The sequence below is a fragment of the Psittacula echo genome (assembly GCF_963264785.1).
Source record: "Psittacula echo genome assembly, chromosome: 5".
NCBI classification, from domain to species: domain Eukaryota; kingdom Metazoa; phylum Chordata; class Aves; order Psittaciformes; family Psittacidae; genus Psittacula; species Psittacula echo.
In genome coordinates, this window is record NC_137739.1 from 35662179 (window position 1) to 35686381 (window position 24203).

The window sequence follows — 24203 nt, forward strand, 5'->3', positions numbered from 1 at the left end:
ATATTAGCAGTGCCCAGCGCTGAGCCGTGCTGCAGGCTCACACCCCTGAGAGATGCTGGTGATGAAACGCTTGAGTTGATGAATTGTGCTGATTGATCCTCATGCAAGTGGAAGGGGAAATGGGGCAAGGATGGAGGGATTCATGAATAATTGAACACTGAGACGGAGCAACATACATAATGCATGATAAATTAGTCCAAGTGCAGCAGAGGAGGCAAGGATAAAGTTTGTTTCAACAAGCATAAAATGAGAAGTGACAAGGTGTTTATGCCAGAACAGCTGTTTGCTAAAGTTTGTCATTTATTTATACAGATCCCTCCCCCTCACGGTTCAGGGTTCTGCCCAAAGTGGGACAGAGATCCACAACAGAGCTGGAAAGTAATTTGGCTCCTGCTGGGTCCCGGTCCAGCACGCTCCCTGCCTGGGAGACCCCCTCCTTGCTTAGTACTGGACTTTCCTCTTTGAGAAGCTGATGCAACGTTTCCCGTGCTAAGAGTCGACCCAGTCATTTGGGCCGTGCAGTTTGGCTGCTGTGAAGGCAGGTAGGGTAGTGCCCCTAATTCCATGGAAACAGAGGCCCGTGTTGACTCACTCTAGCCTTTCCTGATCCCAGTTTCCCCACCTGTCTTCCTTTCAAACTCTATTTGCTGTTACAGCATGAGTTATTTTTAAGATGTTACATTTATTACAAATGGTAATGAGGCTGGAAACCAGAGGGCACCAGCTCTATGCTGCAGTGTCAAACTGATTTAAGAGTGTTCGTGTGTGTGTGTAAATAAAACCCCAGTCCCTTTTCTTAAGCAAACCTGGCAGGTCTGTTTGAGTTCAGTTTTCCTGTAAATAACACTAACTGCCAAAAGCCGCGTTATTAGACTTGCAAAGTTGCTTCATTTGAACCAAAGTGAGTTTTGAGCAACATGACTTCTTTTTGCCCCACTTTGAATCACTTCAGGTCTCCTTTCCTGTGTTAATGAGTAAGCTAGGTATTTGTCATGACAGATCCCAGGACACCATGCACAGAAGGTGTTCACTACAGATAGCTGGTACAGCTATTCTGACACACACAGAACCCCAGCTGACTTCATCCCTTTTGTTCAACATGGGCTGCATGTGCAGTAGGATTGTGAATTGATTGCACTGGGGTTTCTCCATGTTTCTGGAGTTGACAGAACAGTTTCCTCAAGCAGGCACTGCTTAGACTTGATCCAAGAGAAAATCTCGTCCAAGTTCTGATTGTTTTACTATTTTTTCGTGTTCATGGTCTTTCATCATTCCTTGCTAGAAAGGGTAAAACTATGGAAAGTGACACTGTCCTGCTGACACTTGTGCACAAAGTAGGTGTGAAGAGTATAATACAGCTGTCCCCCCAAAATTCAGTATGTTCTCTTTAAATACTGAGGTCATCTATATGGAAAAAAAAAATAAATAAAAAACCCACGCAAATATTGAGCCCATAACATACGCAAAACCAGTAGAATGCCATTAAAAGGCAAAGACTGCACAACCTCCTCTCTGAGGACATGCAGAAGCACCTTTGCATTCAAGTGCTGGAAGAGACAGGCAAGAGGGAAGCAGCTTTTGATCTTGCATTACAGAGAAGTCCAATGCAGTTTTAACAGCCTTAGCCATGACCACAAAGATGTGCTTTAGATCCTTAAGGTGTTGTGGGCTTCCTGCATGCCACTGAACTCTCCTAGTAGAAAGAAAGTAATGTAACTTTCCCAGAAGTAACATCCTACTTCACAAAGCCATCCTAAGGATAACTGCACTAAAGAGAATAAGAACGTGCCATGGCCAGGCAAAGCACAAACATGTTATGGAAACTCCTTAGTGAGCAAGCTCAGCAGGTGCGCAGAATTTTGCTGCTTTCTTGTCTTTTTGGTTTTGGTAAGGTTTTCCCCCTTCAGCTGCTGCAATGACCCACTGATTTGCATGGCCACTCACGTTATGGTTTCTGAAAAGCTTTGAGCACACGACAGTGATGATGAAATGCCCTGTCAGCTGTCTTTAATTCAGCTGGATTTTTTTTGTTTGTCTCCCTTCTCATCCTGGTGCCTTAATCTAGATGGGCCTTACCACTTTAAAAGTAAAGTGGGACACAGGGATATGAGAGAGAAAAGGAAAATTTCTGAACTCCCTGCCCTGTTCCAAATTAATTAGAGCCAAAACCACCTCAAATATGTGTTGAAAGCAGCTTAAAAAATGCTCTCTATTACTGCATTTAAACACTGAAACGAAAGTTCATGATGAATAATAAACCAAAGCCTGCGTCAATAGCTCTCTGTGCAGTTTGACCACACTCCAAATAAACAGGAGGAGAAAATGTAGGTGTTTACCAGGTTTCTAGGGCAATGTGCACAACTGAGAGACTAAATCAACCCAATGCTTGCCAGTGGGATGGGATACCAGCACAGCTGCCTGGCTGACTGAATTTTCTTTTATCAGCTATATGAAAATGAAGAAGGTCCTGGAGGCAGGCTGCTGTGGTAGCCTGCTTTGCATCCTCCTCTTTCTTATGTCATTGGTGTGGGCCCAGTCCTGCTGCTGACTTTGTGCTCCCCTGCTCCCGAAGGTATGGGGGGGGTCCTCACTTGCTTGCCATGTTTCCCTTCATTTCCTTAAAATAGCTGCTCTCAGTATGTGTCCAGCTCCTCTTTGCAGCCAAGACACTATTTTACTAAGCTAATACTCAACAAGCCTCTTCCTCTAGCACCAAGACGCCCTATGAGGGAGCACCCAGCATGTAATTGCCTTAAGGGTGGTGAATTGCCGTTGAATGGGCAGTATGGCAGTGTACAGTAGTTTCAAATGAAACCTTAAGTTTTCCAAAGCTAGCAGATCCACAGCTGGAAGATCCTCAGCCTGTGTGAACTGGTGTGGGTCTGTGCCAATTTACATCAAAGGAAAACCCATATCATGTAAATGCTTGCACATGTAGCTTCCCAAGAGTGCAAAGTCCAGGCTGTTGAATTCAACAGAGGCTGTTCCTCTGTGCTGCCTGTTTTTAGCATACCATGGCTCTTCAGGAGCCTCTTTTCCAGCTCCTCTAGTGTAACCCAGCCTCAGAGCTCTAGGGGTAAGATGTTTGGCCTGTGGTCCTCCAAAGGGCTTTAGTGTCAGCCTGTGAAGAGATCAGAGGTAGCACTGTTTTGCGTAAATAAGAGAAAACACATCCATATCAAAAGAGGAGACTAAAGGCAATGGCACATGAAACGGAAAAGTGGTTATTGTTAGTGACAGTCTTATTCTAGTATAACACTTTTTTTATTAAGAAGCCCTCCATTTCAAGGTGTGGTGTAGCTTTTCGCAAAGTCTTAACTTTTTAAGGAGTCGTCTGCACTACAGACAACTTTGTCTTCTAATACATGCAGGTGAGTGTATGTAACATTGCTGGTGAAGATTAGATGGTGTTTGCTTTTCACTGGTGTCAGGAGACAAATAAATGTTGCTGGAAATGCGGGCCTTAGCCTGGAGTGCCCTCAGATGGAGTGGTGAGTCAGCTTTGCAGATGAAGCACCTTGGAGCAAAACTTCTGTGGGAACAAATTCAAATAGTTCTTACCTCAAAGGAGAGGTGAATGCCAGCCAGAGAGTAAGATGGTGTGCAGAGAAAACCTCATCTCTATTAGGATTTCACAGCAAAATGGGTCAGTTTCTGTCAAAATACACATTTTCAGACTGGTGACACACAGGCCTGGTCTTCCTTGTTAACTTAGGAGCGATGACCTATCAGGCCTTTCCTGACCTGCTAACATGCAGAACTGCAACAACTGTCTTGTCATCTTTAGGATTTACTGAAGGTTGGCTGACACATACTGAGACCGATTTCTTTGATTTTCCTAGTAAAGACAAGACCTAAGGTTTTCTGGATGCCCCCTGATGTCAGACAGCTCCGACTGCCACCTTTGCAAAGTCTTGTTGCATGCTGGGATATCTTGCTGCTGCCGTAGGACTGGCAGGGTGAAATCAAGGGCTTCTCTGAAGGGCAATTAAGTCAGGACAAACGCGTAGTTCTGAGGACAGGATGGCTTCACGCTGCCACTGCAGCACGTCCAGCTCTGGAAGATAAAAAAATAGAGGTAAGGTTTCAGTGGTCTCCACACTGCCCACCACAAACAATATCTGTGTCCTCAAGTGAATGCTAGGTTGTTTGAGCAGTAATTCTCACTGCCCCCTACAAAGCTAGGTCTGATGTGGTGCCCCTGCTAGCACTGTGAATTCAGGGCTCTGGATGTTGCTATATTGCTTCCCAGCACATGAGGCACCTGCTTGACTGATTTCTTTACCCTTGTCAGTGTTCAGAACAGCTGTGCACCTATTTTAGCCAGGCAAGCCAAGTGCAAGTTGGTTTCATGCAGGATGACTGTGTACAGCAGCAGCAAAAGCAGGAGGAAGCTGGATTTTTGAGAGCAGACCCTTAGTCTGGGGCAAAATGCTCGCCTGCACTCTGATGCTGATTTTCATCTTTATTGGCTGCTCTCGAGTCTGCAGCCGGAGGAACAGTCTCCTGTGGAACGGCAGCTTTAGACAATTTTATTGGCTGATGAATCTGATCTTGCCTGGCCACCTTCCAGAAACACTGACTTGCCCGAGATGAGAGTGAAAGGAAGGTTGCTCTGCCTGGGGCTGTAAAGCAATTGTTTTGAGACCAACGTAACACCCATGCCTTGCTGCACGGTAAGTGTATAAAGATAGGTCCATATACACACATATATATGTGTAAAGTGCTTTATAATATAATTGCTGACACAATTAAATGTGCAGCTCCTGTGGACTGTGTCTCATTTGCTGCTTAAAAATGTGAAAATGTACTTGGTAAATTGCTTGCTGTCACCAAATGCTCAGTTAACTGTTGCAATGATCTAAGTTGAAACACTGCGTTTGTCTGCTCCTCTGATTCTTTCCTATGCTGCAAGACATTGATTTAAGCATTTTGCCATGAAAGAACAAAATACAGCTGCAGGGTGTTGATACTAAAATGTTTTTTTCTGCTTTATTCTTTTGCTAGTGCAAACTCAAAATAACAGAGCTGCTTGCTAATATTTGTTCAAGTCTTCTAAAAATTGCTAATTGCCCTTTGTTTTTTAAGGGTAACTTCTGTGAAGTTTAATGCTATGGATTGTTTTGCAAGTTGTGCTTTGCCACAGAGCAAAAATAGGGCAGAGCAAAGGAAAACAGTGTTTTTAATGTAGCCCCCAAAGTGTCTGGTGCTCAAAGTGGCAGGATACTGCATTGCACCTACATCGGTTGCAAACAGCTCTCCGGATGAGCATTTCTGGAAGAGCCTCCCGAACTACTGCTACCCAAGGAATTGATGATTGACCTGCAGCACTAGAACAGATAGAGGGAAGGCAGCTTTCTAGACTGCAGCAGCTATATAATATTTAAGGATGCAGCTAATCCTGAGAGCACGGCATACCTGCTGCTTCAAAAGTCATACCAAATATTTCAAGTTTCGCTGTACCAACCTGCGGTGCCCCTAACAGCCAAAGTGGACTTGGAAACTGTGACTTTTGGACAGCTTTGGGAAACAACCTTCTATCACTGCACTTGTTCAAAATAACTTTCTAATGTTTCATTGTTCTTTATTAGGAGAGGTGGGGGAGAAAGTGGGGTGTCTGTGTTTTCTGCAAGCAAAAAAAGTGTTTTCAGGTCCTTGCTGAGCATAGTGCAGAGACCGTAGAGCATCCTCAGGGCTAAGACAAAATATTGAATATTAATAAAACTATGTACAGTACCCAAACATTTCCTGAACTAGAACTTTCCAGACTCTGGGCTGTGCTTAGCACAACTCTGTTGCTGGTAGTGATGCTTTTCTTAATTTTTCTTCCTGAGGGCCAAGGCAGAGCCTGAGTAGCTTCATGATTTGCCTTGGCTGGAATTGATTTGCAGCTGTAGTTACGAGAAAGAGTTTCCCCATTATGTCCAAGTGTGGAGGAGGGGCAGACTCACTTGGTGCAATTCTTTGCTGTATTTCAGCTGCAGGAGGAAGTAACCTTGTTGAACTGGCTCCCATGACAAGTGGAATGGCAGCATATAAGTTGTGTGGCTCTGTTACTACCTGCAGTTACAAGAGTGAAATAGGACCTTACCTTAATGAAAAATTATGCAGGAAATGTGTTTTAGTATGACTTTGGTGCAAGTGCGCCAGGTAGCACTGACAAACTTTGGTGCTGTGTCTTCTAGGCATTCATTTTGTTGGTCCTGTAAATAGTCTAAACTACTTTTTTGCTTGCTCCGGTGTTTCTGCACTACTCCAGCTCCTGTTCTTGCTGGCTGAGGCTTCTAGGGGAGCCATGGAAGTCAACATTCAATCTCACTGGATTTCAAACATCTTTTCTAGAAATCATTGGCACTGCCATTATATGGAAGGTAAGGCAGTATCTGCAGAACAGAAGTATCTAGATTTATAGATGTGTTTGTGATTTCCTGGGATTTTGTTGTGGAATTTCAATTAGGGCTTCTTTCAGGTTATGATTAAACACATGTGCAAAACACACTATGATATGCCAGCTTGGTATCTGTTCAATGTCCTGGAAAAGTTTTTTATTAGTGTTAGGCATGCACCTGTGAAGTTGCAATCTGTGACTGCTGTAGTGATACTAAAAAGGAAGGAAAAGAGGAGGAAACAGTATGAAGATGTGAATTCTGCTAGTTTTAGGTTTAAATGAGAAACATTTGAAAGCAACCCATGGTAGAAACGGAGTTTTACCTCTAAGCATGATGCAACTTAGAGGGAAACGCATGGTCCTCTTGATTTTCCAAGGAGCTCTTTGATACCCTGTTACTGCTAAACTGCTGGTGTGTTTCTGCAAATCAGAGACCATGCAAAAGCTAAATACAGGCAGATTATTTATTTTTGGAGCATTTGCTATCACTCTAGATGCCACAGCAATTAAAATGCTGGTGACTTCTGTCACTGTCAAACCAAAGGTGGGGGTGGCGTCACCCCAGGCACCTGTGGAATGGGTATCCAAGGAGTGTTCCTTGTGTCTGTGCTGTACCAGTGGCATCTGTAAGCAGTCCCTGGGAAGCAAGGTGGGAGAAGGACAGTTCACATCAGATGTATCACCCTCTCCTGGCCTGCCCTGCAGCTTGTAGTACTGTGAAGGTGTCCTGTGTTCAGCAGTAGCAGTGCTGAACTCAGGACAGAAGGCCACAGCTGCAGCCAGACTCAAAATAGCATTGCAGATTTTTGCTGTTCTGCTGTCAGTCATCTGGTGTTGTTCTCTGCACCCCATTGCCTCCCTCAGCCCAGTAAATGTGCCAGGATCCTGATCTCTCATTTTCTTTGGATTGGACAAAAGATAGGGGCATTTCCATCCCTTTTGCCTTGAGGGAGGAAGATAGAGAGAAGTGGAAAAATCTCAAGACAAGGAGGCAACTAAAAATATCATAAAGCTTGTGATCTTTGTGAATGGTTATATTTGGCAATTCTATAGAAATGGATCTCAGAGAAAACTATGGTTCTCAGACTTCAAAAAACCCCAACCATTTATTTGGATATGTTTTGTTTTTAAATTGAGATGTGAGTGAAGAAAATGGAAATACATTAATTCGTACTTTGACAGTTTAGAATAGCTTTTGTGCAGTGCTTTTACAATATGTTAGTTTAAAATGTGGACTTGCAAATGACAGCAGTAGTTTAAAGCACTTGAAATCCAGAATGACGCGTAAACTGACTGCAGTGATTTTATTTTTATCTTGGTTGGTTTTGTGTTAGTTTGGATGTGGATTTATCTTTCTGTATATATGTATACAAATAATCCTATTAACATGTATGTAAGTAGGAAGCTGGTAGGCAATGTGGTTTCATATATATCAGCATATTATTGGGCCATAATATGAAATATTTGCTACCAATATCCATTTGTAAATCTGATGAGCTGTGAATTCATGCTGGGAGTAAGAATAAGGCAAGAAACTGTTTATGATGTGCGATACAAATAGTCAGATCAGCAATGGGAGTGAAAACTGGAAGAGTGTTCTTCAGTTTTAATTACAGCCCAACAAATGGTGCATTCATTTTTCATTGTTAATAAATGGCCCATATGGCATCCTTTGATCACATGCTCTGCAGCTTCTGCAACAGTAAGGCCATTATTTTCAGGGAATACAGAACTCAAACCCATTTAATCTGGGCTTTCTGAGTAGAAGATTGTCTTGAGTAAGAAAATGGACACTACCAGGAAAAGGCACCCTAGGTAACTCAGAGTTTTCCAGTCTGAAGGCTTGGTGCATGTTGTGTGCACCTCAGCAGCAGAGCCAGTGACTTCACATTCCAAATCAAAGCGGGTAAAACCAGGAAGGGGTTTTTCCCAATAAAAAAATTCATTCTTTCACAGAATATTTGAGGATGTTTTTTCCATGGAGACCAATTCGGACTCCAGGCAGCCTTGCATACAGGGATAGATAGAAACTAACCAGAGGAGGGGGCTTTATTTGGAAAGCAAAGCAAAGCAAATTTAGGATTTCTCTATGTGTGAGAAATATGCATCACAAAACCCACCAAAAACCTATTTACACACACACACACTTGGGAATAAAGACAACCTATTTGATTTTAATCATAGTATTTATCATTACCTTTTAGAAACAAAACTGAAATCATAGCCAGGACACCAGCTGGAGACATTCAGGAATATCTCCATGGAAATACCATCCTGGAAAGCAGGATTGTTGAAGTTTGCTCATTATTATTTTCAGAGCATTGCTGTTAGAGAGAAAACAGGAGCTAGGTGACAACTAATCCTCCTGCTTTCTACACCCACTGTCACAACAGATGGGTGGGTGATGCTACGATTTCTCCAGAGCAGCTCGTGTCCTCCCGTACAGTGTAGTTCTTGCAGCCACTTTGATCTGAGTGGGCAGACAGTGTTTGAGACCTTCCTGGGATGTTTCTAACAGAAAAAGGCTTGTATCTTTCATGTAATCTTATGTGTTTACAAAGCATGCATGTATGTATGCTTCTGTTTTCTGAACACAAGAAGTTTCCTCCCTCACAGTTTTTATGTGATCTTTCCAGGGGCAAGGAGATGCAGGCAGGAAACAGGGACAAGAGGAGAAAAGCCTAATGGTCTCACTTTGGGAAAGCTTCATCAATAAGATAACCTACAACCACTCCTAACCTGCTGCAACACTGTCAGTTCCCCCCTGAGAAGTATGACCATCCCTTCTGACAGTAGCAAATGACAAAACTTCACAGACTCACCCATTGCTCCATATAAGCAAAGATTTGGGTCCCCTTAACCTTTTGCAAATGATGGGTACATGGTAGCTTAAAACTCAAAGCAGATGGTGCATTTCCGTACCATGCATTTTTTCATATGTGTGATGAAATGTGGCTGGCTAAGTGTGTCCAGATGGGCATTGCTCCTTTGATGAAGAGATCATTAGAATGTGGCAATCTGTGGGAATCTAGGCTAAAATAAGCTCTCACATGGACAAGGCACAAGTTTAAAAAATCGTTCTCCATGTATGTAACCGAAGTGAGGGGAAAATAACCTTTAAAAGATTGTGTAATAATTTAAGTTACTGCTTCAAGGCACTTAAAATACTGTGAAAACAAGGAGTATTGCAAACCTTCAGCCAATACTCTAGTGCTAATATATAAAATGCTTCCCCAACATCCCTGATTTCTCCTTTCAGTTGACTTTTTAGGAAGGATTTTTGAAGAAAATGTTCTATCTGATGTTGCATGCTATAATTTTCAGGCTATACTACAGAGGGATTATATACTTCTTTTTTTATTTCCCTTTAGAGAGTTCTGCAATGTTTCATAAATCCAGATGACTGGTGCAGGTTTTAGGGAATATATAATGTGGGATATGCACTGGTCAGTACCTCTGTTCTTATAGGAGATGGCAGCTAACAAAAATGATGTCTGACATTCTGTTTAAGGACTGTGTGGAATGATCTGTCATCTCCTTGGGTTCTTGTAATTGCTGTAGCTCAAGATCAGGGTAAAATGTTTAAAATCGTCAAAAATAGCTTTAAAACTACTGACTTTCTAATTTTATGAGTGGTTTAGATAGGGGCTTATGCTGTTGAATCCTGTAATAATTTCTGAAATGTTTTTCTAGTTCATCTTACTTGAATGATTAGAAAACAGTTTATTTACCAGAACTAAAAAGTGCCTAACTTTTGCCACAAAGCATTGCTGATCATGAACTTGCTGAAATGTTTTGCTCTGTGAGGAGCAAAATTCGGAGGTGACTTTCTGAACTGGTAAGATTATCAGGGACAGTAACAGGTAAATGCCTTAACTTTTGTAGTATAAATGATTACATATGAAACTAAACACTGGAGAAAATGCACTTGTCTCAGGAAGGGAACAGTGACTACTGGAATTATTTTTTTCTTCTTCTGGAATCCACAGCAGAAACAGGAATTTCCTCAAACAGTTCTATCACAGTAGATCAGGTTTTTATATTACATGTTCCTGCCTGGACTACAAGCTAAACCTCATTCCTCTTGCCCTTATTTAATATGGTGGGTATCAAAGTTTCATATAAAAAAGGAAACATTTAGCCAACTTCTTACCCCACTTTTGTGGTACAAGGCTCTATGTCAGTGGAAGGACAAATTTTCAAGTTTGTCCTGTGTCGGCCTCAATAAATGGGCATCGCACTTTTCATCAGAGTATCACAGAAATGCCATGAAGCCCCATATGAATGGTGATTTCTGCATGACAGCAAAGGTAACACACTTGACCAGTCAAGCCTGTGATATATATAGACACCCCCTGCAATTTACACCAGCACAAGCTCTGAGTCGCAGGTAAGCCACGTGCCTCTCTCAGCAGTCAGTTCCTACTTCATACTGCAGTGAAGCTGCACTGGCTTCTAGGAGGCTTTTGCCTCTGCATCAGGTATTTACATTGGTGCAGTTGCTGCGTTTCAGCTTTTCCCCAACACTGCAGAAATGCACCAGCTGCTTCTAGGAGAAGTCTTGTCTGTGTGAAGTTTTGATAAAAGATGGTTAGGTTTCTGAAAAAGAAAATTAAAAGGGAGGAAACACTGAGTAATCCAGGAGATGACTTTCTGTCCAGACTTTGTTATGGTGATTCGGAGAAAACTCCAGGAACAAACTTGCTAACAAAGTTTTCAAGTTGACAAGCAGGTATTCTTTACTGTGGCACCAGGAGACACGGGGGAATAGCTCCTCCTAATGTGTGTCCCTCTATTGCTGCACAAGCCGTCCTTATATAGTCCCTGGGCATACATGCATATTCACGAGGTTACGTATGGATTATATAATTTTCCAGAAAGTTCCTCGCATGCGTGCAAAATTGTGGTGGTGGTCTCTGAGGGTTGTTTACTTCTTCCAGCAATCTTCATCACTTCTGGCTGCCTTTGAAGCACGCGCAGTAGATGCCCATACCAGCTTAATTGGATCGTTAGCACCAGAGACATAATAATCCTTCTAGCCTCCTACTTATCAGTTAGTTTAACTGTAGCCCATCCTGGACACCTGCCATTCCCGGATACTTGCCATTCCTAGATACTCCTTATCCCTATGTCCTATTATTCTAGACTATTTTTCTTAAAACTATGTCAACTATAACGATTTATCTTGCACAAGAATTCTCAGTATGTTCTCTAGCTGTACTCTGTTTTTTTTTTCTTCTATGTATCATGCCCCTCAGTAATTTTCCACTGCTACTGTTACAAAGCCATCAAACTTAACATTACTTAAAACTAATTCTAAAGGTTTATATATTCCATTTTATGATTTTATGCCCCCCTTTGTTTCAATGGTCATTTCCTATTGTGGTTATTTGAGTACTTTACTGTGCCCAGCGGAGCTATTTTCGTTGCTCTAGTTTTGTCTCAAAAAATTCTCAAGTATGGCAGTGTTGCTCATGCTTGTCAGAGAGGAAATGTTGGTGTGATGTAGTGCAACTATAGGTAAGGTGGCTTAATTAACACTTCCATTTTGTCTTTAATAGGCAGGTTTAGGCTACATAATTTTGTTTTGCAGTAACTTTCAAGTTTTCTTTTACATCTTTCCTTTTCCCCTGTAGCAGTAGAGAAAGAGGTCATGTGCTCTTTAACTGTTATATGACCATGCAGCTCCACAGAGGGACAGGAAAGGCTTTGTTCAAGAAAAGTCAATGTATTTGGGGCAGGATTCAGCAAATTAACTGGGAGTCTGTTTTTCTAAAGACTGATTTATGCCAGCAGGGAGATCCACATATAGTGTGAAGCAGCACTGCACTGATCTCAACAGAGCTACTTTGTTTGGTGAGTAGTTAAAAATCTGGTCCCAAGTGTGTGTGTGTGATTCTCTCCTTATGCTGATGCAATTATCATCATTGCACCTGGGGAAGGTTCTGCCTCTGTCTTCTCCTTTCCTCTCTTTATGGCCTAGCAACTCCACAGTGCACTGGTTATACCCTTGTTTTTTGAAGGTTATCCATGCTCACAACATGCTGTGTTTGTGACTGGGTATGAGCTTTGATACCACGGGTTTGGTAGCAGTGAAAGCACAGCAGTACTGACTTTGCTCCAGCCTTACAGTCTGTGACAGGGCCGCAGGACCTGATTTGTCTAGCTCAGTCCGTGCTGCCATCTCACTTAACTGCTCACTTGCTTTCCTTTCACATTGCAAGAGTATGCTTTCCACCCTGCAGCACAGCATATTGAGGAGGCAGAAGTTGCTCTGAGATGTACTTCCCTGCCAGCCACGGCTCATCATGCTATATTGAACTAGTTTCCTTCTTACATATGGCAGCAGGAAAAGCCTGGCCCCATGCTGCTGCTCCTGCTCAGTTATCGTTTTAAAAGACATGGTCCGTTTGACTAGCACTCCTTCTGTGTTTGTAGGTTAGACAGAACTCCCTGTGGGTCAGCTTTACGTCTTCAGCTGTAAATGTAGGTCAGCTGCCTGCCTTGCAGTGTGTTCCTTATCCTTAAAAGCATACGTCCTCACATGCAACTTCACAGTACATTGCATTTTTTTGTCTTGTAAGACAGCTCATTTTGCTAGCACAGCAAGTGGTCCAGCTGCTCTTGAGACATTAGCAATCCTGCCAGCATGGTATCAAAGTATTTTTCAGCCTGGGTTTTGCAGACATGTAATGAGAGCATTTTTTGCTGTTTCACTTGAGGGTTTTCCTGCCACATTTTTAGTGAGGACACACTGATCTCAGCCCTGTTCATGAAATTAATTATTATAGGGTGTGACATATGGTGTCTATAAATCAAAGCAAGTCCTTCAGCTTTTCTGCTGTGCTCGGGGTTTGTCTCTTCTGATGCTAAACCTAAGATTTGTTCATTCCTGCGTCCTAGAAAGCCCATTAAAGGTTTGAATTCTAGATGTGAAAGAAATTCTTACAAGCTTGCAAGGAGCCTGTTGGGTTCAGTTACACTGCTGAAGGGCCTGCTGTTTCCTTTATAGCACACATTTGGTTTACATATCCCTGCGTGCAGACTCTAATCTTGGATATGACACTTAATATGCTTTGAATTTTTTTTAGCCTGGTTTCCTAAGAAGTTGAGGCTTATGCAATCCTTATGCAAAAGGAAAAGCCCCCAAAGGTTTCCTAGAAAAGACAGCACAAACCAGCCAATGGGTTCCTGAATCAGAAAATTGATATCAAGTTTTACACAGAAGAAAGTGGATGATGTAGAGCTCTCTTTGCCCATGGGTGCAGGGACTCTCCAGCTGCTTGTAGGATCATGACAAGGTACACATAAGGTGGATGGTGTGAAGCTTCCTTTGTCCACAGCTGCAAAGACCTGCCAGCTGTTTCTAGGACTATGGCAGGGTACAGACTGGGGCTCTGGATGACCTCCATAGGTTCCTTCCAACCTCAGCTATTCTTTGATTCTTTTGCCCGTGTAGTACTAACTTTTCAGCAAAGTTCAGCGGACGGGTCCACTTCTCAAAGGCGAACAAATAAGAACAAGTGTCTGTGCTGAGGGGAAGGCTATAGCACAGATGGGATGGTTGAATGTCTTAATTAGCACGAGTATGTTTGGACTCACCAAGTGTTCATGATCCTCTAAAGCCACCAGTGGTTGGTAGATACAGGAAGGAGTGAGAGGAAACACCGAAGGAGAGATATGTGGAGATACAAGATCTATTAGGGATCTGTGGGAAGATAAAGTGGTGGTGCAGAAATGCACAGGATGTTTCTAGACTTGATTACTTCTGCTGGCAGGACAACTTGTCTGCAGTGTTTAGAAAGGAGATGCAGATCTGGCTATGGTAGCTAGCAAGGAGCATGGTCCCTTTTGTGTAGCTTACATTTGTCTTCAACAAAGCAACTTTGCAGCCATCATTAGTGTGGCCAGCAAAACAAACATAGTCTGTTTGTAATATAGTGATCCCTCTATTCAAATATAAGATAGGTTGGCAACTGAAGGCAGAATTGTCTTCTGAAAAAACAGAAACTTCTTAAACCAGTATTTTTTCCCCCAATCTGCAATTCTTAATAATCAAGACTTCAAATACTACTGTTTTATTGAAATGAATTTATTTCACTACCTGAAAGAGTAAAACAAATTCTGGAAAAACTAAGAAAAGTGGTTTTAAAATTAAATGTCTTGATTTTTTTTTTTTTTGATAAAATATCACTCTATCATAGATTACTGAGATTCTATGAGATGAAGACAAATCCCATTAAAAATGGCTTGTTTCCATTACTTCAGTAGCACGATGCTTACTAATCCTACTCAAATCTTCAATCCACTGCTTTTTTTTCTTTTTTATTTTTTTTAAGTCTGTCTCCTCCTCCTTGGGCACAAAGCAGAAAGCCAAAACAAGCCCACAGGGGAAACTGAAATCCCTGAATTTTACTGCAAAAAAGTTGCTAAAGTGGTGCCAATTTAATAAGTCATTTTCAGGTCCACTTCACTTAAAGAAAAGAAACTCCTGAGGACACCTTTAAGGTCATTTTGACCAGTACCTCTGATGTGATCTACGCTTGCTGGAGGACACCCTCAAAATAAAAGCAGTGGAAACACCAACCTTTGAGAAAAGCAACCTCAGACTTCAGGGCAGAATTTTGCCTGGCATCATCGGTGGGGTGCTGCTGAAGCCAGCTGAGTTCACCACCCAGCGGGTACCCAGCCCCATGGGCAAATATCAGTGACATTTGTTGATGACTTCCAAAGACAAGTGTCATTCACGCTTCATTCAACTGTAAGTAAATACATGGTGCTCACAGAGAAGTTAGTTACCATTTTCCTGCAGCAGAGAATCAAACAATTTGGAACTTTATCCAGGTTTCTTGCACAAAATTTCAGGAGAATAAAATAGGGCTTCATAATGGAAATGATATAGCATTAAAGACAAATTGTCCATTGCCTCCCCATAAGAAACAAATAACATTTTTTGTCTGACAATATATGTAAAAATCCTGTATTTTTTCTCATTTCCCTAGCCTTAAATAGCAGATCTTCAAGAGTAACTCTATATAACTTAGTAGCCATTTCCATCTGGGAAAGGAAGCATTGCTGCTCAAATGTTAGAGCACTGGCCCAAGAAAATGAGGGGGAAAGTCTGATCAAAGGCCAATTGCTGAGAATATATGACCAATATGGATGTGTGAGAGTTTGCCCAGCCTGCAGTGGAAGGCAGAGGCAAGCCTATCCAACTTGGCCCTGGGTGCTCCATCAAAAAATCGTTGGCAGAGTGTGTTGCAGCTTTCTGCTTTGATGCTCCTTGCTCTGCCAGCCAGGGATTTGCTTGTCACCTGCCCGTCATGGTGCAGCAGGATGCAGTTTGCCAAGTTTACCAGCTTCCTCTAGAAAAGGCATTTCTGTTCTGGCGATGGCTGGATGCAGAATAAGATATATATGGGTGTTGCCAGACTTTAAAACACTGGAGACAGGGTTTTGTGTCTTCAGGGAGAGTCCTATATACTGACCATGTCCCAGCCTCTGTCAGCTGTACCACAACCAAAAAACCAAAAAAAATGGAGAGGGAAATAGAGGCTGGCTGGTTTTGGATAAATAAAGATCAGCAAGGTCAACACAAGAGTTATGCAGTGGCTGTTCAGACCCTGACAAACAATGAGATTCAGGAGGTTCTTCCCATTAAAGGCTCTGCAGAGAAATATTCCTCTAAAAATGCTTGGCTGGAAAAACATCTGCTATTACAATCTGAACTAGACTTCATTAGGAGTTTTGATGGGTCTAAGCAGATTCAGGGAAGCAATCAGACTGCGACCTAACCAAACCTGTCTCTTATTTTACTCCTTCAGTAACTATCTGGAGTTGATTTGCTTTCATTATAGGAATCTATTTGGGCAGTACTGAGGATGGGCAGGCAGCAGACCTTCAGCGAGCAGCAGAAATGGAAAAGGTTTTTTCCAGTGGCTGCTCTAACGTTCTTGAATGGTGATGGGGAAAGTACCTGAGCTCTTATTGTTACTACATACACATTCATGTGGCAGGAACTGGGAGCAGGAAGAATTTGCCTGCTTTGTTGTCAGGCTGCCAGCAGTGAATGCTAACAGTGACTTTTAAATCCTTGACTGTGTCAAGGTTTTGGAGGTGGAGGGAATGTACTTTCAGAGCCAGTGCAGTGACCTGGAAGGAAGCAGCAAAAGCACTGCTGACATTGACAGCACATGACACATGAGTCAGAGGCAGCATGACACAGAAGAGGGTTGCTGGACCAGGGCTGTCTGGCTTGGCTGAAGGTGGGCACAGGAAGCAAGTTTTATGAGTTTCTATGTGATCACATCTCTGTGCAATGAATGTAAGAGGAGAGGGAGAAGGGAGTTTCTTTGGGCATTGGAAACAGGTGAGCAGAAGCACCAGGACGGAAGTCAGGTACAGCTGGTTTGGAGTCTTTTCCCCAAAGCCTGGAGTTAGGGAAGGAGCTCTCCATCCTGCCTCCTACCTATGTGCCAGCAGGAGCTCCTTTCCCATGCTGCCTGACTGCAACCCGTGGATGTCAGCAGCATGAGAGGATGCCATGTAGGAACACCTGAACTGCTTCCCTGGGGCTTTTTCTGGGTACCAGAAGCAGCATAGCTGCCTTAGCTTAGTCCCAGATCTGGGATAAGTTAGCCTGCCTTGTGACGAGACTAACTCAGCTAGGTAGGGAGTAGTATCTGGAGGCTGTGCAGCTAGTTGCCTTTGCTTACCCTGGCTGTCTCTGTCCAACACTGCATCCTGCTGCAGGGGTGTCTTATCAGAGATGACAGCACGTCAGAGGCGCTGCTGTCTGGCAGTCACCAGTGGGAGAGGAGGATAAGCAGATAAACTTTACATGCAAGAGGGTAATCAATCACTGGAACAACTTACCAGTGCTTGTTGTGAGCTCTTTACCACTTATAATTGCTAAATCAAGATGATGTATGCTTTTCAAAATATAAAATACATATGTATGAGTGAGTTCAGTGACATCTGCCTTGTTCCAAACAAGAAGCCAGACTACGACCACAGTGATCTTTTCTGGCCTCATAAAAATGACCCAATTTATAATTTATGGAGTTACAATGAATATATAAGTATATTATTGATTTTCTCTTGAAATGTGTACTCTTATGTCTGAGTCCTTATGACACACGAGTACATCTAATAACAAGTAAGTTCCTCATAGGTAGTTAATGTGACCTTCATTTATTCTGGCATAAAACAACTATCATTTTTTGCCAAGTATTTCATTTAATCTTCTTGTAGAATTAAGCATGGAAAGCTGCAAGGAAGTCTCAGGGTCCAGAACTACTGAAGAACTGAGGACAAATGTGGCCAAAAAACCCCCCCAAATCCTTAATATTAGCAGAGCTGAGCATGGCCAAGCACAGTTTTCAGTAAGATCAGGATTTATGTAAATTAGGGGACTCTGAATATGGAGCCAAAATCGATTGGAGGAGATTCCCTAGAAGAGGTTTCACCATGTTTCAAACCCATTAGGTCTCTTGCTCCTTTACCATACACCTGCTCCTTGCTCCCAGCTGTGGCAATCTGTGGAAACAGCTACTTTTAAAGATGATAGTCTCTATTTTGCTAGGATGTACCTACGTGTAGGTTACTAGTGATTTCAAGGAGGTAGCTCACCAGGGCTGCTCAAAGTAGAAATGGACCTAAGGTTTCTGTCCCTATGGTGTTCCCAACTGCTGCTTTCCCAAATGCCTCAGCAGGTGTGGAACTGGGACCAGGTTCTGCTTTGGAAGGGACTGACAGCGGAAGCAGGGCTGCGTGCATTGCCAGCACACCCTGCAAAGGGAGCAGGAGGACCAAAGGCGTCAAACTCTGGGACCAGGCAAGGTGTCACAAGTCAGGAGCACACTTCAGCAAGGCCTTGGCTCTGCTGTATTTGCAATCAAGGAAGTTTGTTTCTGGTTAAGTGTGTTGTTAGTGACTGCCTTATGGAAAAGGAACCAGTTGTATGCCAAAATAAATTACCTTTATAAGGAACTCTGCAAATTAAGTTACTAGTTTATATTGGAGTTGTTTTCCAGTGGCTGTGAATTCCTTGGAGATGCTTTGCTTTATTACCAAGAGGAGTGTGTGCTCTGCCAGAAGCTGAGATGAAATAGGTTACCGACTTCTGGAGGATAGAATTACAAAAGCCTTTGCAGCCGCTAAGGTATAGTTTAAATCTTTTCTGCCTGGGCATTGCAGGTGCTGTGCTTGCCAGGTTGGCTCCTGTCCTAAGAATGTCAGACTACAGCTCTCACTAATTTTTTGTCTTATGGTTTCCTGGTGCATCTGCAGAGGGAACACACCACTCTGTTGCACTTTGATATTGGTCCCAGTAAAGGTCCAAACTTGCAAATTCAGGTCTGCTGTAAGCTTTTTGCAAAAACTCTAGTAAACTCACCAAACTGAATTGTCAAGTGCCATAAGCATGAATTATTCTACTGAAATTATTTCCAGTGACTTCAGGATTTATGCCAGACATAGATAAAGCCAGCAGTGTAGTAAATTCAGAGAAATGGAGTTCAGTTGTTTTTAATTTGGGCAACAGAGCCCTTCTCTTCTATTGAACAAAAGACAAACCACTCTTTAGATGTTTTTGGACATGCCCAGAGACACTAATATTTTTGCAGCTTGATTTTTTAGCTTCTTTTCACTTCATATTCCTTCTACTTTGAAGAACAATGTACCCTTAGCCTTGACTTTCAAACTTGAAACCCTCTTCTCTGGTCTCACACTAGAAATATTTTCATTAGGTGATATTTGGCAGTGTTGTAGTTTACAAACTTAATTTTGGTTGACTACAGCCTCAGCCCTAACATGACAGTGTGTGTTCTATGGCCCTGTGCACAAAGATAGCTGGTCCCAATTCAGAGCAATCCTGAGACTGCAAATGAGATATTCACAGCTACTCACAAAAGAGGACCCTGCCAAGGAGGTTTTATCGCTCATTGTTCTTGGTGACTTCCCTTGGTCATGATTGAAGAGCTAGCTATGGGGAAGGTTCTAGAGCAGGTAGGATGAAGAAGAGGGAAAAAGTCTACCATGACCCCTTTCAGGAATACTTGGGCAGTCCTCATCTCTTCTCAGGTTACTATTTTTAGAAACTGAATTTTTGTTGTATCTATGGGTCAACACTGGGGTAAGAATGAATTTCTTTCTTTACCTTTTTATTCAGTGTGTTACAGGAAAAGCCAGCTTTATCTCATTTCTGTGGTTGGTTTTAGGATGGTGAAGAAGCCTTTGGCATAGAAGAACAATTTTCCAATTAAATACAAAATTAGGTCATATGCCAGGCTCTTTCTCAGCTGGCTGTCAGTCTGTGCAGCAAAGTGCAAGGCAGTGTTGTCTAGTGTCTTGTTAGTATAAAAAGGCAATTGAACTAGTTTCTGAATGCTGAGGAGTTGCTGTAAACCCCTTCAGTTAACCAAGGCTTTCTTGTGCAGATGTGAAATCTGATGAACCTCTGCATAAAAGCCTCAAGATCCCAGATACGTCAGGATCTTTTAGTGTCATCTGTTGCAGGACAAATTAAATCACTAGAGGAAGCCCAGATTGCTTTCTCACAGCACTCCCTTAAGGATCATTGATTTTACACCTGAATATAATGAACACAACAGTCTCAAAAGTTCTGGCGTTAATGTGAATGTTCTCCTATTGAAGTCAGTCATAGAATTATCTTATTTCAACAACAACAAATCAAAAATGCCATGTCTGAGAAGCTTTCCAGATAAATTTTAACTCTACAGAAGTTATTTCACCTTGTCAGACTAGCTGACTTTTTTATCTGCCTTCAGTTAGACTCCTGGTTAGTAGGAATCTCCCAACAGTCAGCGAAGAATGAGCATTTCCAGAGAGCAAACCACTGTAGCCGTAAATGATGCCCTTTTTAACATAGAATTTACCATATTGTGAAGATCTGGGTCACTGTGCAGTGACTGGGGCAATTACACCGTTGACTAGATGGCTAAAGTTGCCTGTAGTTCACTTCAAATGCTTATTCTTTGCCATATATTCTTAGGTGCTTATAAAAAGGGTTCAACTTTGTCTCTGTCAAAATGTGTATATATATAGTTGCAGTTCATATTAGTGGTGAATTTAATTTAAAAGAACTCAGATTACCTATTCTTTAACTGCCTTCCTCTTGACCACCTTGTCCATGGCCAATTTTCTAGGCAATGAATGCAAATAATACTGTGTTTACCTTTCCCTTACACAGTGCCTTAGCTAGTCAGATATTTTTCTTCTCATTGTTTTTGTTTGTTTGCTTTCTCATCCATACACTCAGAAAGCTGTAAGCTCTCACAAAGCAATGCTGGTTTAAAGTTTAGTGAAAAATCACATCTCAGACATGTTTGTGTCTAAAACCTGTACTGCAATGTTGTGACTCTTCCTGGTTCTGGTGGGAGTCATGCACCTCAAGTCTTGGATATACTGGAGCACATTAAGTCTTTTAAGACATATTGTACTTCCTTCATTTCTTGGATGATTTCCATTTCTGAACAACATGCTAATTTCTGTACATTTAAACCACTTGCTGTGGAGAACAGCAGAAAGAAGCAATTTCCTGTAGCTATTCTGTCATTTCCATTCTAGTCAGGGCTAGAAGTATGTGAATCTTGGTCAGCAAAAAATGCAAATCAGCAAAACATTTGAAAATTTATGTTGATTTTGTAAATAATTCAGAGAAGAGAAAACAAAAAGTTTTATCTCAATATACCCCAAATCTTCTTGAACAGTGTATCCTTTCTTATCAGGCTTTATTAACTTTACGTTACCTGTAGACACGAGTAATTTTCTATGGTCAGGGACATGTTGTTTTCCAGTCTTGTTTCTTTTTGTTTCTCTGCCTGGGAGACCCATCATGACTTTGTTGAAAACTAAGGCCAAACATGCTGCATGATACAGCATGGGGCTGTGTAAAATAGCACAAAGGTACCTGAAGTACCAGAAAAGTCATGTAGCTGTGGTGGATTATGTCAGTGCATCCTGGTTTTCAACTGGGTTGACAGAAAAGCTGTGTTGCTGGTTTATGTTGTACTGCAAGACAAATTTATTGTCTTCTGGCTAAAACACAGCTCCCTGTCTCCATACTTCTGTAGCCCTCATGAAACGGCCAACGTGACTCAGAAAGGCTCAAGCTTTGTCCTATAATTACTTCCACCAACAGGAAGCAAACCTTCAAAAACACACACTGATGTACACACACCCAGTGCTAATTTGGGCACAGTAAATATTGTCTTGACACATCCATTGGCTTTCTCTGCCACCCTTTCTGAAGGACAGGAGGACTGCAGTGCAAGTTTAATGTACAGGGTTTCTAACAGGAAAATCAAATGCTTCAAGCCTGCAGGAAATCTAGTCACAGCCCTTTTCCAGTAATAAACTTCCTACACAATTCTGATTTAAAAACTTACATGAAGGCATAGTTCTGGAAATATATCTAGAAGTAGGCTCCAAGGGGAAGATTCTTTAAGGTTATTTTTACTTTTATAATCATACGTGAGGAAGGAAGAAAATGTCTCTGCGGGAGTATAAAGTGCTTACCAGCTAATGAAATGGAATCAATATCAGGAATGTTAAGTGACTACATTATGGTCTCCGTTAATTCACTTTGCACTCATTTATCTTGAAGCCTTTTAAAAAAGCTGGTGATTGAAAAGACATATGTCTTGAAAGTGTAAGGATTTATTCTTGAAAAGCATCTACTGTTAACAGTCCCATGTGACAACCACCTAATTGTCTCATTGGTGGCACTGGGGTCTCATTTATCTTTTTTTTAGTAATTGTAAGGTTTAGTTACATTAGCCTCTATTTGTACGAGTCAATCGCTTTGGGACTGGAATAATATTCCCTCTCTAAAAAGCTCTTTCAGGGAGAAAAGGACCATAGGGAAAATGAGAGAGCTCTGTATTCTGGAGAGACATTTATCTCAGTCCTAAGGCTGGCACAAAGCTTACAAATTTCCTCAACCCTTCTCTACAGGACTTTGAAAGCTTCCAGGTATGGGTTCCCTGTGCAGGGCTGCATTTCACTCCGTAGGGCATTTCTAGAAGATGTGCCTAGAAGAAAAGTCAGAAGCATTAGTGTGCAAAAGTACGACCTTCCGCCTTTGTTTGCTTGGTTTTTTTAATCTCAGCCCCAAACTCAGGTGTGATATTTCTAAACATGAGACAGCCAAAATCACTATGAAGAAGCTTAAAGTGAGCTGTGATGGTGACCATGGCAAAAGCCTGGTGCCCAAGAGAAATGCCTTGTAAATATAAGGAAAGCACACAATTTACAGGTAATAGATAGCATCTTAAATAGAAAGCAGTGATTTCCAGCACTGGAGCAGCCTCCACAGTGGACATATTGGACCCAGCCATCAGTGAGTGGCCAAAGGATGGGCTTTTTCTTCCACTTTTCTAAGTGAGCACTGAGCTTAGGGTGAGCCATATCCCCTTAGGGTGAGCCATTTACTAATACAAATGTTCTCTGCTACACCGCAAGTTTCACAGAGTAAAGCTTTGTCCAAGACACTGTGCTAGGCATTGGTGGAGTGTTTCTGATGGCTTGTCTCTTTTTTTATCCTGTTTCTCTACAGAGCTTTTTACTAGACTATAAAGGATCCAGAAAAGGTTAAGCACAGCATTTCTTTCTCTTGGGATGGGGAGCCAGGCCAACATCCTGCAAGCAGTTTTCTTCAACATTTATTGAAACATTTCAGCCTCAACAGCTCCACATGTGCCTGAGCTGAACCAGAAGTGCCAAACTAGTTTTTTACAGGTAGATGAATGGGGTGCCTGAGTGTTTGCACATGTGCACAATTTACTGCAACCTGCACTTGGAGTATTGTGTACAGTTCTGGTGTCCTCAACATAAAAAGGACATGGAACTGTTGGAACAAGTCCAGAGGAGGGCCACAAGGATGATGAGGGGACTGGAGCACCTCCCGTATGAAGACAGGCTGAGAAAGTTGGGGCTGTTCAGCCTGGAGAAGAGAAGGCTGCATGGAGACCTCATAGCAGCCTTCCAGTATCTGAAGGGGGCCTACAAGGATGCTGGGGAGGGACTATTCATCAGGGACTGTAGTGACAGGACAAGAGGTAACGGGTTAAAACTTAAACAGGGGAAGTTTAGATTGGATATAAGGAAGAAATTCTTTACTGAGAGGGTGGTGAGGCACTGGAATGGGTTGCCCAGGGAGGTTGTGAATGCTCTATCCTTGGTGGTGTTCAAGGCCAGGTTGGATGAGGCCTTGGGTGGCATGGTTTAGTGTGGGGTGTCCCTGCCCATGGCAGGGGGGTTGGAACTAGATGATCTCAAGGTTCTTTCCAACTCTAACTATTCTATGATTCTATGATTCTTTATTAGCTTGAGCAGTAAGCTTTGTCGTATGCAAGAAAGTGAGGTAGAATAAATAAGTGTAAAACAGTAAGGCTCTTGAGATAGATTTATTCTAGTTAGCTGGATATCAAGTAGTGCTGAAGCTGACTTTATGCTGCAGGGCAGCATGAGCCTGTCCAAGACCCTCAATATGTAAGTACTGAGTGATTATTTCAAAGATTTTACTATGTGAAAGGCTTCTGCTCCTGGGAAAAGGCAGGCTTTCCAGCTGTACTCTTAAAGTCCCAGTGCAACATCATACCTATTATAATTTTTCTTTCCTGGAATGAAGGGTGTGACAAAACTATGGGATATTTTCCCTATCAGTGGTGTTTTAGAGTGGTTTAGTGCATAAATACTTTAGTGGTATTTATGAGCTATTAATGGTAGCCCATTAACCAAGATAGATGCACATGCTGAGTTTCATCAAGGCTTAATGACAAATGCTGTGGCA

General features: G+C 42.1%; 1 protein-coding gene across 1 annotated transcript in view; it reads left to right on the top strand.

The window, feature by feature from the left end:
- Window positions 1-4661: 4661 nt before the first annotated feature.
- OSBPL5 (oxysterol binding protein like 5) overlaps window positions 4662-24203 on the top strand; it is a gene marked incomplete at both ends in the record, with an annotated part of 183146 nt that continues 163604 nt past the window's right edge. Inside the window, one exon of the mRNA XM_080619134.1 lies at window positions 4662-4676. Coding sequence (XP_080475260.1) covers window positions 4662-4676 — 15 coding nt within the window. The remainder of the gene's footprint in view (window positions 4677-24203) is intronic.